Below are 21,006 nucleotides of genomic sequence, written 5' to 3'. Positions count from 1 at the left end.
TAATAAATTGCAAAATACTACAGAATTTCACTTTTTGACATAAATCTAATTCATAATAACGTAAATTTTTTACAATATTTTTAATAATTCAAGTAAATAATTTAAGTTCACCCAAATAAATTATCGATTACTGCCATCGATCGACCACTTACATTCAATCTCAGTAATTTGATTAATAATCGCAGCAGGTAAAGTAAAATTCTTTTTTTAGTATAATAAGGTGTTACTTTACTGCCGCAAATGAGGGCAAATAAGTACAATAAATAATGAATGATTTTAGTGACGGTTCGCGATAAAACTAATTTACACATATAAATTCTTTCCAGAATATTTTAAAATATTCTTTTTTGAAAACTATTTTCGGAGTGAAAATCGAAACCCCATACATTACTTAAGGGGATGGGTACGTATTTTCGGTTGCAATGCTATTCAAATGGGGATTAATTTTTTCGAATCATGAGAAAACTAATAAGTATTTTTCCAAAATTTAAACGCAGAATGAAAGATTACGATATTAGCGAGGGCCGAAAGTCCCTAAGAACTTCTATATTGTTTATTTTAATAAGTTACAGGGGTCAAAAACTCAGAAAAAATTTAATGTGATTTTTAATTTCAAATATCTCATCCAAAATAAACTTTTCATTTTTTCTAAGGGACTTTCGGCCCTCGGTAATAATTTAGTCTTTCATTCTGCGTTTAAATTTTTCAAACATATTTATTGGTTTTTCAGGACTCGAAAAAAATAAACACAATGTCCGTGGTAATATTTTCCAAATTTATCTTTGTCTTACACCGCACTCAGTCGAGCATATTGTCAGTCAGGCAGTGACAATCAGCGACAATTTTAAATATTTGACATGTCATCGGGAATATTTTGAATTGTTGATTAAATAATGTTGATATAAATATAGTGTATTGGATAAATAATTGATTTAAGACGCAAACTTAATAAAAAGTTATTTTGTGGAAGATCCAAGCAGAGAATACATTAGGATAATATATTCTGTGATCCAGGTATTTTGTTGTTAAAGATGTTCAAAATTGTAAGCGTTCCTTAGTAACAATGTATTATTAAAAAATTATTTTAGACTTTTCCTCTTTTCTCGATTGAGTATTATTGTTGTACATATAAATTATTACAATCACTGAATACATAGTTAGTGAAAAAATTATCACATTTATTAACTGAATTAATAATTTGCAATTATACAAATAAGAGTTATCCAAGAACATTCAAAAGCCATCTCTGTAAAGTTAATCATGACATTGTTAAGTAGAATGACGTTCTAATAATGTTTACGTATTCACACCAGTGTGAATTTTACTACACGTAATTTGCCGTGTAAAGACGGAAAAAGTAGGGATGGCCGTAAAATATTTGCGAATTATGTACCGATGGCCTTAATTAAAAATGTAATTTTCATTAGACCAATATTGTGGCTTAATTCTATATAAACATATTACTTAAACGTATATTTTACTTTTTCTGAATCGTGAGATAGCTCTTATACTAAATTAATTTTGTGAACAGTTTGGGTGGGGCATTTGTTGACAATATATAAGAGTTTATCAAGCATCTATACCAGTTTGGTTTAACTGTTTTTGAAAAGCCTTTGAAATGTTCTTAAATGTAAATATGGTAAGTTTTTTTTCTATAATTTAATCCCGTAATGACGACAACTCTTAGTTGAAGTACCTTTGTACATCTTGACAACCTTGACAAACACATTTGCAGATTAAGCGTTAATCGGAATATTTTAATTAAATCGAAATATTTTTAAATCAAAGAAATTTGCATAAGGCAGTATTTTCAACATTAATATCACAAGAGAGTGAAAGTAAATTGACAACAATGAGACAATTTTTCGAAAATGTGCTGCCTGCCTGGCAATAGAGACGAGTGCCCGCAGGGCTCGAGTGACTATTGCCGAATGGAAACAAGTTTGAGAAACAATTTGGAGCATTATTTTCCTATTTATTCTTATTATCGTGTGATATTTGACAGATTATTTTTTAATACTTACATATAAAATTCAAGTCTGTGTATAAGAACATTCAATGACATTTATCCCAATTAATGTGACACGCATTTTTCAACTTATTAAAGTGATCAGCACAGTTAAGCAAATATTTAAACGAAAATATCAATAAAATATTAGTTAAAATTATTTATAAATAGAGTTTTATTCATTAAATAATCTAACTGAAGTACACTCGAGCGATTGAAATTGCGGATTTTTATTGTCCTCGTGATAATTTGACATTAGATGTAGAACTAAAAGTTGATTATGGTTCATTTTCTTAAATGTGACAGTTGTCGAAACTAGGAAACTCGTTGTAAATAAACAGAAACAATCTAGCTAAAAATAATCTGATTATACAGCATTAAACACGTGATGAAAAATTTAACTACGCGATTGAAAATTAAAATCATTAAAAATTAATCGGGCAATATTTTAAATTATTTCATGACCAACCTCATACATTATACATACAGAGATAGTTTTATACAGGGTGTCCCGAAAAGATTGGTCATAAATCATACCACAGATTCTGGGGTCAAAAATAGGTTGATTTTACCTAACTTACCTTAGTACAAATGTGCACATAAAAAAACTTACAACCCTTTGAAGTTACAAAATGAAAATTAATTTTTTCCCATATAATTTTCCCAAATCTAACTATTCGAGATTTTGTATTGAAAATGGACATGTTGCGTTATTTCAGCAAGAAAATATTAAAAAAAATTATGGTGAAATTTGTGCACCCCATAAAATTTTATGGGGGTTTTGTTCCCTTAAACCCCCCCCCAAAACTTTCGTGTACGTTCCAGTTAAATTATTATTGTGCTACCATTAGTTAAACATACTGTTTTTAAAACTTTTTTGCCTCTTAGTACTTTCTCGAAAAGCCAGTATTTATCGAGATATTTCGAATATTTGTCGAAACCACCACATATTTGTATAATGGTTAAGTACGATCATGTACGATTATAGGGACCTGTTAATAATCTGAAAATTTATTTATAATTTACATTTTTAGGTATATTTTGAAAAAGAAGCTACATCTTGATAAAAGGTGACAAAAAAAGACTAAGACGCAAAATTTTTAAAAACACTGTGCTTAACTAATGATACCACAATAATATTTTAATTCGAACGTACACAAACATTTGGGGGGGTTTAAAGGAACAAAACCACCATAAAATTTTTACGTAAATATATTGAAAAAGAAGCCGCATCTCGATAAAAACTGACTTATCGAAAAAATACTAGGAGGCAAAAAAGTTTTAGAAACGTTGTGTTTAACTAATGGTACCACCATAATGAATTAATTGGAACGTACACAAAAGTTTGGGGGGGTTTAAGGAAACAAAATCCCCATACATTTTTTATGGGGTGGACAAATTTCACTATAATTTTGTTTTAAGATGTTCCTGCCATAAGAATGATACATGTCCATTTTCAATAAAAAATCTCTAATAGTTTTCGACATCTTGACAAAAATCTATTTTCATTTTTAACTTCAAAGGGCTGTAACTTTTTTTATGAGCATATTTTTACTAAGGTAAGTTAGGTTCAGTCGAACTATTTTTGACCCCACAATGTGTGGTATAATTTATGACCAATCTTTTCGGGACACCCTGTATAGAGTGTCCCAAAAGTAGCGGAACGGTGGAATATTGTGCGAAATGAACATCGGATCGAAAATCTGAAAAATAAGTGTTAAATAATTTTCAAAAATCTATTGAATGACATCAAACACGATCCCCCAGTCCACCCCCTGGAGGTGGCGTGGGAGGTAAATTTAAATTCTCAAATAGAAACCTATAGATTTATTGCAGATTTGGATTCCTTAGAGAAAAGTAAGCAACCCTTATTCGAGACATTTTTTCGATTTGTTTATAGATGGCGCTAGAATCGGAAAAACCAATTTATCATGATACCATAGGTAAATTATACAAACGGTCTAATATCACGAGAAATAGACAAAAATGAAAAACCGAAAAACATGTGTTTAATATTTTTCAAACACCTAAGGCAAAAAGACGAATCCCAATATATTAAGTTGTTGAGTTATTGCGATTTATCGGTTTTTTTTACAAGCATTCTTATAGATGCCTCTAATTTTATTACCAATTTTTAGGCACCATGTAGTTAAAATGCGTCTTTTTCGTTTAGGAAATAAGTTAACATTGTATTTGGCGTCCTTAAGAACCATAAACATAATATAAAAATCGAAAAATTTTGAGATATTCCCTGTTGGCTTAGGACGGCAGTATTGGTTCCTATAAAACTGGGGGTTCCTATTTAAGATTTTAAAGTTACTTCCCACCCCACCTCTAGCGGGTGGACTGGACTAGAGGGTCTTTTTGGTTGTTATCCGATAGGTTTTTGAAAAATATTAAACACGTATTTTTTGGTTTTTTACTTGTGAGTGTACTTCCTGAGATATTAGAGCGTTTCTATAATTTACCTAAGGTATCACGATAAACAGTTTTTTTTTCGATTATAGCGCCATCTATTTACAATTCGAAAATATCTTTTAAATAAAAGTTACGTACTTTTACCCAAGGAAGCCAAATCTGTAATACAAGCAAGCAAGCATTATGATTAAACCCGACCCGTGAGACTTGTTCACCCTTTATTAATTACGTTCGGGTGTAACAATTCATTGGAGCGAGTTGTTTTAACTCGTGTCACTGACAGGAGTCACTCCACCTCGCTCCAATGCTCCAGGCCATCCCTTTCCCCCCCATAGCACGCTGATGCGCGATGGGGGCACAACTATCAGCCAAATGCTCTTCACATTAAAATCCTGGGTAATAAGATTCTAATGTGGTGTCCTATTCGGTTTGAAAAACTAGGCCAGCGTGATGCGCTTTAAGCCTTTATCTACTAGTGATTTGTCCGCGGTACTGTTTTTGCTTGCTTGGGTCCCAGACTTAAGGTCTGGTCCCATTTCTATTATTTAAATTAATTAAATATGTCTAAAATTGTTACCTTTGTTTTGTCTCTTGCGTTTTGTTGAGCTACGAACCGTCTGTTTTGTCGTTTTTGTACCTATTCAGCTATCTGTTGTTTCGGTCTTCTGTGTTTCCATCGGTGGAAAGCGTCGTACCTTAGCATCTCTCGCAGTATTGGACTTGGGTGGTTCTCTAGTTCAGGGAATATTGTCCTTGCTCTTTCTTTGATGGTGTCGATCACTCTGATTTGTTGTAGTTCTCTGAATAGGAACCTTTCTGCTACGTATCTGGGTACGTCTACTGCTTCCCTTAGGCTTCTGTTGTGTGCCGCTTGGATTTTCTTTTTCGTTGTTGTGCATACTTGCCCCCATGCGAGAGATGCGTAAGTTATTATCGGAATAATTAGGCTGTTTATTAGTCGTATCTTCGTTTTTACTTTTAGTTTACTTTTTCTACCTATGAGTCCTCTTACCGATGCTCTTGCAGCATTGACTTTGTTTATTGTTTTTTCGGCATGTTTGTTGAAGGTAAGGCCTTTGTCTAATGTGACTCCTAGGTATTTTGCCTCATCTTTCCACTCGATTGGATTGTCTAGTAGTCTTAGCTGTTCACCTGGCTGTTGTCTTCTCTTTTTGAACATTACCGCTTGTGTTTTGTCCGCATTTATGGCTATCTTCCATTTTGTACACCATTCTTCTACGTCTTCTAGTGCGGATTGTAGGTTCTCTACTGTTGTATCGATGTTTCTATGTTTGGCCGCTATTGCTGTATCGTCAGCATAAAGGCCTAGCATAGTACCGTGTGACCTAGGTACGTCTGCAGTGAATATTGTATACAACAAGGGTGACAGTACTGCTCCCTGTGGTACCCCCGCTTCTGGAGTTCCGAGTTCCGACAGGTTTTGTCCTATCCGAACCCTGAATCTCCTGCCGCTCAGGTACGAAGAGATCAGCTGTGTCATTGCCTCACCGTATCCATATTCACGCATTTTGTATATTAGTCCTTTATGCCAGACTCTGTCGAATGCTTTACTTACGTCCAGGAATGCTGTCCCTACGTATTGCTTATCATTTAGTCCAGCTGCTATGTACTCTGTTATTCTGAGTACTTGTAGCTCGCTGGAGTGTTCTGCTCTGAAACCGAACTGAGCTTCAGGGATGATTTCTAGCCTGTTCGTTTCGGCTTGTAAGCGGCTTAGGATAATTCTTTCTGTTATCTTACTGATTGCTGGAAGTAAGCTTATCGGCCTGTAGTTTTGCGGGAATGTGCTGTCTTTTCCAGGTTTAGGTATCATTATGACATGGGCTTCTTTCCATTGATTCGGGAATTTTTTGAATCTTAGTATGCCGTTTATTATATTTGTTAGGTATACTATAGCCCTCGCAGGTAGATATTTTAAAGCTCTGTTCGTGATGTTATCTGGTCCTGGAGCTTTTTTTGGTGAACATTTTTTAATGTGTACGTTTATCTCTGCTGGTGATGTTGGAGGGATGTCTTCTTCTGGCTCGTCTGGCCTATTTCTTTGGTTTTCTACCTCTTCTATGAAGTCCACGTCCTCTTCTTGTCTGTAGTTTAGCGTACATTCTCTTTCTAGGGTGGACTTCATTACTTCTAATTTTTCGTCTATAGTATACACTATACCGTTTTGTCCGTGTAGTGGTGGGATGGGTTTTCTGTCATTTTTTAGTATTCTCTGTAGTTTCCAAATGTTTTGCATATTTGGTGCACCTTCATCCATCTCTTGTATATAATTGTTCCACGTTTCACTTCGGTGTTCATTTAGTGCGGTTTTGACTTCTCTTATTAATATGTTTGCTCTTTCTTTATCGGCTTGTCGTCCTGTTCTTCTGGCTCTTTGTCTGGCTCTATTCTTTTCCCGAATCATGTCTTTTATTTCTTGGGTGATATTTTTGAACCTTCCTGTCTGTATTTCGGTTTCTTCTTCTGTTGTGCTATTTCTTAGCGCTTCTTGAATTATCCTTTCCAACTCTTGGACTTTTTCGTCGATGTCTCTCGGACTATTTATTACGGGAACGGTGTTTATTCCCTGGCTAACTAGTCTTTTGAAGTTTGTCCATTTTGTCCTCTTTTTTGTTCTTTTTGTTACGGTTTCTTCTTCCCACGTTCCTATTTCTAGTAGTATCGGGTTGTGGCCTACTGTACCTTCATTTATTGTTTGTAGTTCTGTTTGCATATCGATGTTTCTTGCAACTACTATGTCTATGTGTGTAGGAAGTCCGTTAGGTGGATAATTGGTTGGTTCAATTGGTCCCATTGCCTCTATGCCATCTCTATTTTCTGTGTATTGATTCAGAATTCTTCCGTTTCTGTTCGTAGCTCTGTCGTTCCAATTTGGGGATCTTGCGTTTAGGTCTCCTATTATTATAGCAGGTTCGTCAATGTCGAGAAACGCGTTCAGATCGTCGTTTGACAGTGGGTCTAGTGGTCTAACGTATGCAGAGGTAATTCTGATTTCTCCTTGTTCCATTTGTATCCTCACTGTAGTGGCTTCCATGTTAACTAGTTGCGGTGTTGGTATCCTAGTATGTTTTATACCTCTTTTTACTAGGATAGCTGTGCCACCCGATCTGCCTGTATTGTCGTTTCTGTAAACGTCGTAGCCTGGAAACTTCAAGTTGATGTTGTTTGTAATTTTTGTTTCTTGTAGGGCTACTACGTCCATTTCATACCTGTTGACCAGTTCGTCCAAGATGTTTTGGTTGGTCCTTATTCCTCCTGAATTCCAGGAGCCTATCCTCAAGAATCCCAAATTGGTTCTTCTTAGTTCAGTGCTAACCTCATTTCACTGATCGCGTTGTATACTAATGACGTTACTACGTCTTTCAGCATTTCTTTTAGATCTGTTTGTTGAAGTATGGATGTCATCATTGGGTTTTCTGTGCTTTTTTTCATCGCTTGTGCGTATGTGGTACCTGTTGTTCTCTCGTTCCTTTGTGGTGCATTCGTGTTCTGCTGTCTCTGTTGTGGTCTTTGTTGCCAAGTTGGGAATCGTGGACATCCTCTGAAGTTGGCTGGATGCTCTCCTTGGCAGTTAGCGCATGTTGCCTTCTCTTTTCTTGGTCGTTTGCACATTTTGCTTGTGTGGTCGTCTCCACATTTCACGCATTTGGGGTCCTTATGGCATGCTGACTGCGCGTGGTGGTACCCTTGGCAGTTGTAGCACTGAGTAGGACCTGTGGGTTTCCTCAATTCTTCTACTGTCACTTTCATATGTCCTATATTCGTGATTTTCAGTGCTTTCTTCAGGTCTTCTCTGTTTATTGTGATTATGAACATTGGCAGGCTTCTTTTGTCCTTTTTCCTCGATGTCATGTTCTTTACATCCTTTCCTACTATCTCGTAGTCGTCGTTCAGATCTTTAAGTATCTCTTCTTCTTTTGTGTTAGTCGGTAGCCCTCTTATTACTATTTTTTGTACTTTTACGTCTTCGTCTAAGGCAAATGCTATCCACTGTATTGGTTTTCTTGCATTGTAGTCCTCTATTATGTGGATCATTTTCCTATAGTCTTCTGGATTTTTTGCCTGTATTAGCGTTTCTCTTCCGCTTCTTGACATCCTGTTTGTGGTTATGACTCCTGCTTTTTGCGCTGTGCTCAGGATGCCGTGTGTTTCACTCACCGTTTGTAGTTTAATTATCGGCGGTTTTCTGTATTTGCTGGTTTTTTCTGTTTCGTTTTTCTGTTCATCATCGTCTATATCCATTGTGTTTTCGTTGTTCTCTTCTTTGTTGTTTGTTTCGTCTCTTTTTGATTTTTTTGCCGGGTGGATAGGCTCTGTTGGTCTTTTTGTTGGTTCTATTGGACCTTTGGGTAGGGAGTAGTCTTCATTTTCTGGGGTATGGGGTCTCATAGCTTTTCTTGCTACTGTTTCCCATTTTTCTTCTTCCTTGTTTTCTGGTTTTTCTTTTATTTCTTTTTCCTTTAGGGCAGGAAAGTCTTCTTTTGGCTTAATTTTCGGTATTGCACCGGTGTTTTTTGCCCCCTTATTCACTTTGGTGGGCTGAACTTCTTTGGTGGGTGTGGCCTCCTTGTTCGATGTGGTAGGCGTGTCCTTTTTGTTTTGGTTTTCGGCAAGTTGATCGAATCTTTCGTCCATGCGTTTGAGCAATGTTTTGTTCGTCTGAACCATAGTGTTTTTCAGATCCTCGATTTGTGCCTTTAGGTTTTTTATTTCATTGTCTCTTTCTTTTAAGTCGTCAGCTTGCTGTTGTATCACTTTTTTCAGGGTTTCTATTTCCTCGTTTTTTTCGTCTTCGCTCACGTTGAGTGGTGACGTTCTTTGCCTTTTTGAGGCAGGTTTTTTGGCCGTTTCGTGGTCCATATCTTCATCATATTTTGACTCTTCATCCGTAGTGTAGTCATCTTTATTGTTCTTTTTCTCAATCCTCTTTTTCGTCTTTTTCTTTTTTGGTACGTCAGGTTCCTTGAATTTTTCTCCCCCGTCACTCAGGGTCACCAGTCTTCCCGTCTTCTTGTTTTTTCCTTCGTTGTCTGACTCCATCCTTAGGGTCACCAGTCCTCCTGTTGTTCTCTTTTTTCTATCTTCGTTTTCTGATTCCAACTCCTGAAATAAGTTCAGATCCACTTTTCGTGAATCCGCATAGGGGTGGAAGGGGACAGACAGTGATTTACCACTGTTAGACATGTCGTCAGGGATGGATAAGTCGCTTAGATGAGCCTTTTTTGCTGCCGTCTGGCCCGTTGCCAGCACGGTTTTAGGGTAGGCAGCCCTAGACAATTCACGGTTGTTCACGTACCCAGACAGAACTGGGTACGGGGATCCTCTTGATGTCTCAACCTACTCGCCAAGGGGCCGTTTCTGCAACCGTGTAGATTTCAAAAATACTACACCTTGCAGTGTCTACCCTTACGGAGCACAGTAGGTGTCCCGACGGACTCTCCGAGAGCCCGTTTGCTTATTCTGCTAACTAATCTTTATCTACAGCGTCTCAGAAAACCAATAATGATTTCCTAAGTTCACTGCATACAAAAACCAGTTTTTGCCTCTATTCTGGCCTTTAGAAGCCGAGTGCTTGATTTGCAACCGTGTCTTACATCCACGGTGGTCTGAAAAGACCAGCTAATCAAGCTTCCTCTTTTTCTTCAGGCGGTTTTTCTGCTGCACCCTTTTGCTGCTCGCACGTCTTACTTCTACGGTGACCGGCACCGTACTTTTAACTCCTACTAAATCTGTAATAAAAGCTGGGAGTTTACGTTTATGATTTTAAAGTTACCCCCACCCCACCTCCAGGAGATGGTGTGGGTGGGGGGCGTGTTTTGTGCCATTCGATAGATTTCTGAAAACTATTGAACACGTATTTTTTAGTTCGTCGGGTCCGATCTTCATTTTGCGAGATATTTGACCGTTCCGCTACTTTTGTGACACCCTGTATATAGAACACCTCAATTATCTCGGAAAGGGCTTGTACCTTTTTCATAGGTTTGAGTAAGTAAGAATTTTGTGATGCGTCCAATATTATGGCGGTATTTACATTGTCAGATTTTTCGTTTTTCTGGAAATCTAATGAATTTTCTTTAATGAAATCTGAAACAGAAGACCAACTAAAAATATTGATGAACATACTATCAGAAGAAAGTTACAGACTGGGCTTGGATTTTAATCTTTCCAAAACCAAAATCATGGTAATCCACAGGTACCCCCATAAGCAAATTAATTACACCCAACATACAAATCAATGGAACCCTTCAGAGTTCCCAAAGCTTCATATACCTGGGCATAGAGCTAAACAGTCAGCTAGACCACTCAAAAGAAATTAGAAGACGCATTGAAATAGCAAGATCTGGCTTCATGAACATGCGTAAAATGCTCTGTAACCCCAAGCTATCAGTCACAATAAGATTGAGAACACTAAAGTGTTATGTGTGGTTTCTATTACTATATGGATGTGAGACCTGGACATTAAAACAGTATGACGTCAACAAACTGAATTCATTCGAAATGTGGATGTACCTCCGAATGCTATGAATAAGCTGGACCAGTAAAACTATAAATGAAGAAGTACTGGAAATAATGAACACACGTTTTCATCTGGTCAACACAATCAAAATTAGAAAGACGTCATATCTAGGACACATAATGCGCCATAGGGAATTTGAGCAGCTCCAGGTAATATTAAATGGCAAAGTCGAAGTTAAAAGGGATATAGGAAGAAGGAAAAAATCCTGGCTCCGAAACATCAGAGATTGAACCCACACAACAGGGAATGACTTAATCCATCAAGCCCAGAACAGAGCGAAATTTGCCATATTGATCGCCAACCTCAATAGAGAAGGCACTTAGGAGGAGGAGGAGATGGAATATACCCAGAAACATTAAAATTAATCAGCGAAGAAAATATCGAAATATTTGTCCTTTTATTCAATCGCATTTATAATACAGGTAAAATACCCCAAGACTGGCTAGAGTCAATGTTCATCCCACTACTGAAAAAGCCAAACCCACAACACTGCAATGAGTTCCGTCTGATAAGCCTTATGAGTCATGCATTAAAAATCGTACATTATGGTTTTAAGAGAAAGTGCGAAACAATCATCGGAGAGATCAGTTTGGATTCAGAGTCGGCATGGGAACGAGAGAAGCCCTCTTCAATTTACTAGTTCTCGCCCAAAAATGCTAGGTCCAACAGAAATATATATTTATATGCTTTATAGACTTCGAAAAAGTATTTGATAAAGTAAGACACGACCTACTATTAGAACGTTTGCAAGAAGTCGGTTTAGAGGGAAAACACATCAATTTAGTAAAAAACTTGTACTGGAACCAAAACGCCAGAGTTAGGATCGAAGGTTCCACATCCGCAGAAGTAGAAATTAGGATGGAAGTTAGATAGGGATGTGTTCTGTCGCATCTGCTGTTTAATCCTTACTCCGAGTTTCTATTTAAAGATCCACTGGGGGACTCCAAGGATGGAGTCAAGGTGAATGGCGTAAATATCAACAGCATCAGATACGCCGATGATACGGTGTTGATTGCGGATTCCGACTTGGGACTACAACGACTCATCGACAAGATCAACTCGACCTGTGAGCAATTTGGTATGAAAAAAAAATATTAAACAAAACCAAAGTGATGTCAATCCGAAAAACCAAAACGTACCTCAACCTTGCACAATAAATGGGCACATTTTAGAACAAGTCAATAGATTTAAGTACTTGGGATGTTGGATCGATAGCAGCCTAAATCCTGATCTAGAAATAATATCGAGAATAGAACAGGCCAGAAAATCTTTCGAAAAAAAAAAACTGCTTTGCAATTCTCGAATAAAACCCGAAATTCGACTACGTTTATCCAATGTTACGTCTGGTCGACTCTTCTCTATGCAGTTGAGACATGGACCCTTAAAACATCAACCGTAAATAAGTTGGAGGCCTTTGAGATGTGGACCTATTGGAGAATCCTTAAAATTTCATGGACATTGCATACCTCAAACGAAGAAGTGCTGCATAGAATAGGCAAGGCAAGAGAACTTTTCAACAGAGTGAAAGTTAGAAAAACATCATACCTAGGCCACATACTAAGAAATAATAAATACTAATAAGCTCAACTTATGGTGAAAGGAAAAATCGACGGAAGGAGAGGACTAGGGAGGAAAAGACTATCGTGGCTCAGAAACATCCGACAATGAACAGAGCTAAATTTTGACCAGCTAATAAGAACAGCTAAAGACAGAAAAGAGTTTGCAATTGTAGTAGCCAACCTCCACTGAGGAGACGGCAATTTAAGAAGAAGCCCACATTTCGAAGGCCTCCTATTTTTTCATTAATATTGCGGTCATTGTACACGCCTCCATTCCATATAACAAAACTGGAAATACATAAAATTTTAGAAGTCGGATTTTGAAAGGTAGGGTAATGCTGTTAGAGCTGAAAAGGGCCTAGCCGGGTAAGATGATGAAAAGTGCCCCCAACTCGATTCGAATTCCATATAGGTCACCGTTTAGCATATGTAGTGAAATTCACTTTCTGAAATTTTTAGCCCCCTAGGTGGTCATGTGACCCACCTAGAGCCTAATTAGGGTTTTTATGTTTTTATTTTTTATCCCAGCCGCATCGAGAACTAGCGAAAAACTTTAAATGAAAAAGTTGTAAGATTTAAAAAGTTACAGGCCGAAAAATTTTTTTTTTAATTTTTGGCGGGAAATTTAAATTTTAGAACGATATTAAAATTTTTAAATAAGTATAAAAAAACTAAGAAACTCGTTTTCACAAAAAAAAAATATATAACGTGTATTTTTGCATAATATTTCACCCTGAATTTTTTCGAATTTTTAAAATTGGTGAAACGCATCTTTTAAAATAAAAAATCGCATTTTTTCGGTTTTTTTTTTCGTTTTTTGATACAATTTCATACATATTTTTTAAAAAAAGGTAACACCGTCACTAGAATAGGTAAAAAACTGAAAAATAATTGGGGTTTGTTTAATAAAAATTTTTTGTAATGCCATCCATTTTCAAGATACAGGGCGTTGAAGAAAACAAAATTTTACACATTTTTTACGATTCTGCCGAAACTACTTGCAACATTGTAATAAAATTTTGCGAGTATTAAGAGGTAGTTGTTGTGCAATTTTTGACATACAATTAAGAATTTTATATGTGTGATTGGCGCGCATAGGGGTAATGGTCTGAACTTTTTAAAGAAAAAAGATAGTACACTACTGACATACTTCAAATTAACAACCGTTTTTGAATTCTTCGTTCAATTTGTGACAAAAAATATATATTTCTATTTTTTCATACGAAGCGCCATTTTTATTCAAAAAATAAAACATCTTAACCCTTACAAAGTATTCGAACTTCTAGTAGTTTCTACATCTACATAAACTCGTACATCCATTATAAAAACTAATTATAAAAACTATTATAAAAACTAATTCGAATACTTTGGAAGCGTTAAGGTATTTTATTTTTTTACAGCAAAACGGCGCGTTTTATGAAAAAATGAAAACATAGTTTTTTATCGCAAATTGAACGAGGAATTCAAAAATAATTGTTAATTTGAAATATGTCAGTGGCGTACTATATTTTTTTCTTTGAAAATTTCAGACCATTACCCCTATGCGCGCCAATGATAAATATCAAATCCTTCATTGTATGTCCAAATAAGCACAATAACTACCTCTTAAAATTCGCCACGTTTTATTACAATGTTGGCAGTAGTTTCGGCAAAATCGTAAACAATGTGTAAAATTTTGTTTTCTTCAAATCCCTGTATCTTGAAAATGGATTGCGTTACAAAAAATTTTTATTATACAAACCCCAATTATTTTTCAGTTTTTTACCTATTCTAGTGACGGTGTTACCTTCTTTGAAAAATATGTATAAAATTGTATCAAAAAACGAAAAAAAAAACCGGAAAAATGCAGTTTTTTATTTTTAAAGGTGCGCTTCACCAATTTTAAAAATTTGAAAAAATTCAGGGTGAAAAATTATGCAAAACTACACGTTATATTTTTTTCGTGAAAACGAATGTCTTAGTTATTTTTTACTACTCATTTAAAATTTTAAAATCGTTCTAAAATTTAAAGTTCCCGCCAAAAATTAAAAAAAAAATTTTCGGACAAAACTTTTTAAATCTTACAACTTTTTTATTTAAAATTTTTCGCCAGTTGTCGATGCGGCTGAGATAAAAAATAAAAACATAAAAACCCTAATTAGGCTCTAGGTGGGTCACATGACCACCTAGGGGGCTAAAAATTTCAGAAAGTGAATTTCACTACATAGGTATGCTGAACGGTGACTTATATGGAATTCGAATCGAGTTGGGGACACTTTTCATCATCTTACCCGGCTAGGCCCTTTACGTATTTCCTTCGCTTGATCCCAACTTGAATTACTTGTTGTTTCTAAGTAGATGTACGAATCCACGTGTTCAATTCTTTGATTATCTAATTAGTTGTCTTGGTCGTTGTTGGGTTTCGGTTACCAAAATCAATTTGGTTTTTGTGATGTTTAGTTTGAGTCCGTATTGTGCACTTGTTTTTGAAGATATTCTTCTTTAGCGGCGAATCGATTGAGGGTAAAATTTGATTGATCCGCGCGCATGCGCACACCGACAGTATGGTATTAGTCATTATACGGGCTCTGATGGGGTGTTGAAATTTTGAAATTAATGATCTGTCAATAATTGTTCAATATGGAGGTTATCGGTAAACAGAAATATTGTATAATATTAGTTTTTATTGATGTGTGGACAGAAATAAAACCAAATTTATAATTGTAGTGACTTTTTAACCGCTTAACGCACACAGTTATTTGCAAAAATACGTCAAAAAATTACCTATTTATTTTATTACAGTAAAATAAACTACGAACAAGACTATTGTCACTAGATATAATCTAAAGTAAAAAACGCATATTTTATTAGAAAAATATAAAATAACAAATACCCTCATGCGCTCACCCGAGTTAACTCGGTCGTAACTTTTTACATACAAAATACTACAAGTAATAGAAGAAAATCGCAATTATTCAAGTATAATACTGTTAAATATTGCTAACAGTGTGATACACTCTAAAACAAGGGGTTACACACAGAGGTACGCCACAGTCAGGGCAGAACGTGACGTCAGCAAAATAGAATTCTACTCATCGTGATCCCACCCCAGTCGGCAGTCGATCGTAGAAAGTTTAAAATTAGAAACGAGAAAACAAGAGGGCACGGGCGCCCATATAAAAATTTTTAGGGGGGCCAGACGTGAAATTATTGCAGATTACATTTCGTATACTTTGGATAACCATATATAGTTTAGTGCCCATGCAAGTGGGGATACCGTTATTTAGCGCTAGAGGAGTTAAAACGCGTAGGCGCCTTATATATCGTACAAATATTTTAAACACGAGTTAACTCGGTTAAGCGAAAGTAGAAACGTAGTTTAAAACCGAGTTAACTCTGGTAAGCACGTTAAGCGGTTAAATAGTTTTGGAAAGCCGCAGGTACGTAATTCTAAATGTTTCATTTGGAAATACCTAATAGTTTCAATACCTATCTATTTGGAAAATATAAACAAAATAATGTAGTTACCTATTAGTAGGCAATGCTTTCTTCTTCTTCTTTAAGTACCGTGCCCAAATTTTTAGGCGTGGGTAGCTTCCATAACAATTTGCCGATATCGTTCTCGATTTTGTGTGACATGTAACAATTGATCTGCTGATAAGCCAGTCCATTGACGAAGGTTTCGGAGCCATGAATATTTCTTTCGACCAATTCCTCTTTTTCCGTCGATCTTTCCATTGAGTATTAACTGCAGCATCCTGTATCTGCTACCTCTCATTATATGCCTCAGATATTCAAGTTTTCTCTCTTTTATCATCTTCATTAAGTCACCTTCGCCTTGACCTACTCTGTTTAAGACTTCTCTGTTTGAAATGCGTTGAACTCAAGATATTCTGAGCATTCTACGATACGACTACATCTCAAAGGCTTCTAATTTGTTCATCATGTTAACCTTCATGATCCAGGTTTTACATCCATATAGTAAAACAGGATACACATAACATTTTAGGAACTTGATTCTTAGTTGTAAGTTCAGCTGAGAGTTGCTCAGAATAGATCTAAGTTTCATAAATGCTCCTCTTGCAATTTCTATACGAGTTTTAATTTCTTCATCCGGATTTAGTGTCTCGTTTATCCAACATCCTAGGTATTTAAAATGGTTAACTTTTGTTATTGACTCATCACTGACAATTAGTTGCATAGAGCCGACGTCTTGTTTACTAACCACAAGTAACTTTGTCTTTGTTGCATTTATGTTAAGTCCGTTATTGGAGCATTCTCTAGTGACTCGATCTATAAGGAATTGAAGATCTTCGATATTTTCAGCCATTATCGCGGTGTCGTCTGCATATCTGATGTTGTTAATAGTTTCTCCCCCGATTCGAACTCCACATTGTCCTTCCAAGGCTTCATTAAAAATTATTTCTGTATACGTTAAACAAAGTTGGGGATAACACACAATCCTGTCTGACGCCTCTTTGAATGCAAATTTTGTCTGTTTCTTTGCCGTCTACCAGAATGCAATGCTTTAATTTACATAATCTGATTACGAACAAACTTTCTACAAATCTTCATCTCATATATCGTTTTCTTACTCTATATTTTGTTGTATTTTATTTGGACAAAAATCAAACTAATAATTTTATTAAATTCATATAAATTTATGGTGTAAACGTTTAGTTTGTGTATATTCCCACAAGACGTATACGCGAATGTGGTGCAGTTTGAAATGCCTTCAACTTTCGTACGGCGCGGTAGACGTGAAGTGGGTTCGAGTCCCAAGCAAGTTATTATTTTTTTATTTTTTTTTTTTAGATTTTATGATTGTACGTATATTATTATATAATTTTTGAAGATATTCTTCTTTTTTGAAAGTGGTAGGTAAGAAAGTTAGTTTGATTTTTAAATAAAATAAGTACAAATAACCTTTTAAGTATATTTACTTCGTTTAAATTACCTATTATATAATAGAAGAATATCTTCTTACGTGCGTACAAAGTACACACACATTTTTTTGTATTTTAATCATTAGGCAACTCAGTTTCTCCATGTACTCGCTAGAATTACAGTGTCATCAGCATACCTTATGTTTATATCCCCTGTTCTTTCCTCCAGCGCTGTCTTAAATAATTCTTCTGAGTATCTATAAAAGAGAATAGGAGATATAAGATACAGCCCTGCCTTACCCCTTTCTTGATCTCAATTTTATTTGTCAATGTGGATTTCCCTATACATAAATACCAAAATTTCGGAGTTATTGCTACAAAGCTTATTTTAAACGCCACGAAATGTGACATTGGAATTTCTCTGTTAGTTAATCCAATACTAATTAGAATAAACCAATCAAAGCAAAATCGAAGGATGGATGAATTCTTGTACGTAACGAGAACCTTTGCTTGCAAACGTCTCATATCAGAGGACAGAATTAGTTAGGAATTCCTAACAAATTTGCAGATAGAAATGTCTTCATTTAACTATAATTCTTGATCATTATAATGAATAAAATATAATTTTCGAATGATAACGTTTCGTTTGTTCAATTAATACGGAGCCATCGAAAAATATCGTAATTGAGAGAGACGACCATGGAGAGAAGACTAATTTTTACGGCATTCTTAGATTTTGTTATTTATACACTGTAAAAATATACACAAGTGTGTACATATTTTTCTTCGATGTCCTAAAGAAAGTTATGTCCTCGATTACGATAAGCACATGTCTAGATCTCCATTTTAAAATTTTTTTGGTCCATCTTCCATCTTTGATTCTGGCAACATGTCCCACCCAGTTTTATTCCAGCGTCGTGACTCTTTAAGTGCGTCTGTAACACCAGTTTTCCCTAATTTTATTTGAGGTTCTGTTTCTTAAGGAGTATTTAACATTCACCTCTCCATTGCTATCTGTGCTAATTATATTTTATTGATTACTTTTCTGGTAAGGGTTAATGTTTCTGCTCCATACGTTAGAACTGAAAGTAAACACTTGTCTGTCTATGATACCTATAAAATGGATCATAAAATCTAAATATACACTTCTTATAACTATTTCATTTTCAGCTCTTAATCTTATACGCCAGTCAATGGGAGCAAGAATAGGATATTACCTCCGAATTCTATCCTACTGCATGGATTTTAATGAAATTTTGGACCTAGCCTCTACTAATCTCCTAATTCAAAGTCTACCCTATTTCGATGTATGCTTTTATCTTAGAGGTGGAAAACTTATTAGTTAAAATCACCACAGAATTCGCTAGAGAACCTTATTCGAAGCAAAAACTGTTCTATATATTTTTTTAAAACTCAATACTTTTTGGGATATTCGTGGTTGAAAATTGGCCATTTTCATTCAAACATAAAGCCGATTCGAACGGTTTTTTTGCGAATACCTTAAAAACTATGCCTCTAACTAAAAAAAACTATGTTAAACATTTTTGTAGGTTATAAAAAACAAAGAGACACTTGCCTTCATAAATCTTCTAGTTATAATACAAAAAGAGATATGGTAGGTGAAAATAGTTTGCTTTTTGGTACATTCTCAAACTGGTGTATTCAACTTGAAATAACAGAGAAACGGTCAACTTTAGGTGTATAATGCTACTAATACCTTTTGTAGTTCTTAAAAAGACTTTTAAAATGAGCTAATTTAGAGGTCCATTACATTAAACTTAAGCGAGATATGCTGTAAATATAATTGATAACTAATGTATATTAAGAAAAAATGAGAATAATTTTAACCCCCATCCACCAGAATGTAAATGCATCGTTGTCCTTCTATATTGCCTTTTATTGTAGTGTTATTTCTATGTTCAAAAATTTGGACGGGTTTAAAATGAATGGTTTTTGAAAAAAAGAAGATCAAGTTATAGAGCGCTTTTTTAAATTTTCTTAAAATCTTCTTTTTCTCCATGTAACTTGAAAATAATAAGAGATACAGTAATGAAAAATCAAAAAGCAAATTTATATCTGAAAAAGCCCTACATCTCTGTTTGGTATATTTTTTTCTTTTCTCGTATCTTTTTCGAGTTACATGGAGGAAAAGGAAGATTTTTAAGAAAATTTAAAAATGCGCTCTATAATTTAATCATTTTTTTTAAAACCGTTCATTTTAATCCACTCCAACTTTTTGAACATAAAAATAACACTATAATAAAAAGTATTGTAGAAGGAAAACGATGTATTTAGTATTTCAGTTCTGATGGATGAGGGGTTAAATATACTTCTCATATATATATACGGGGTGTCATATCGGCTGACGCCGCATCCCCACACCTAACCGCCATCTATTTCTATCCTGGGCATCTTCCTCTTCCAAATCTCGGTGTTCCATGGCCTTCCTTATCGTGTCATTCCAGGATAGTCTTGGTCTTCCCCTTTTCTTCCTACCTGGGGGTTTCCATTTCAGGAGTTTCTTTGGCCATCGTTGGTCGTCCATTCTAAGTAAGTGACCGAACCATTTTAGGCTTCTTCTCTCGAGCCTGTCTACCGCTGTAACGTGTGCCTGCATTCTTCTTCTTATTTCTTCGTTACGTATTCTGTCCAATCGGGAGATTCCAGCACTTCTACGTATGTAGTCCATTTCCACAGCATTGATCCTTCTTCTGGACTCTGCTGTTAATGTCCAGACTTCGCTTCCATACATGAGTACCGATTCCACAAATGTCTTCCCTATTCTTAATTTTGTAGTTCTGGATATATTTTTATCCCACCACACGGAATTCAAGCAACCTACTACCTTCCTACTTTGTTCAACTCGCCTTTGAATTTCTTTGTTGCCTAGGCCTTCTCTTCTCATATACTTCTCATTCCTTTTTAAAATACATTAGTCATCAACTTTTATGATGTGATCATAAAATTTTGCAGAATATCTCGCTTAGTTTGAATGTGATCGACATTTAGTATTGCTCGTTTTAAAGGTCTTTTTAAGCCCTATAAAAGTTGTTAGTATCATTATACAACTAAAATCGACAATTTCTCTGTTATTTCAAATTGAATAAACCGATTTGAGCAGGCAGCAAAAAAACAAACCCTTCTTACCTACCATACCCCTCTTTGTATTTTAATAAGAAGATTTATAAAGAAACAAATCTCTTTGTTGTTTTATAACCTGCAGAAATATTTTATATAGTTTTTTGTCAGATGCACAGTTTTTAAGGTATTCGCAAAAATCCGTCCGAAAAGGTGTAATTTTTCAATGAAAATGGACAATTTTCAACCACGAAGTACTCAAAAAGTATTGAGTTTTCAAAAAATAATTATAAAACAATTTTTGCTTAAAATTACGTTCTCTAGCCTCTTCCGTGGCTATTTTAACCAAAACATTTTCCCCCCTTAAGATAAAAGCGCACATCGGCATAGGATAGACTTTGTTTATTGAGCTATTCCCTACTTACTGCGAAAACATCAAGTAAATCGATGTAGTAGAATGGAATTCGGAGCCAAATACCCTCATTGACTGCCCTATTAATAAACAATGAAAATATGCTTTTGAGAAAAAAATTCTATCTT

The 21,006-nt window shown here is 35.4% G+C and overlaps 1 protein-coding gene across 1 annotated transcript in view; it reads left to right on the top strand.

Annotated features, from left to right (window-relative positions):
• Positions 1 to 1,522: 1,522 nt before the first annotated feature.
• The window catches only part of LOC114335503 (uncharacterized), a 33,373-nt gene continuing 13,889 nt past the window's right edge, over positions 1,523 to 21,006 (top strand). Inside the window, exon 1 of the mRNA XM_028285750.2 lies at positions 1,523 to 1,639. Coding sequence (XP_028141551.1) covers positions 1,619 to 1,639 — 21 coding nt within the window. The 5' untranslated portion in view covers positions 1,523 to 1,618. The remainder of the gene's footprint in view (positions 1,640 to 21,006) is intronic.

Source organism: Diabrotica virgifera, chromosome 2 (genome assembly GCF_917563875.1).
Source record: "Diabrotica virgifera virgifera chromosome 2, PGI_DIABVI_V3a".
Lineage (NCBI taxonomy): Eukaryota > Metazoa > Arthropoda > Insecta > Coleoptera > Chrysomelidae > Diabrotica > Diabrotica virgifera.
The sequence above is the reverse complement of the archived record's forward strand: the minus strand, read 5'-3'. Positions and strand labels throughout refer to the sequence as shown.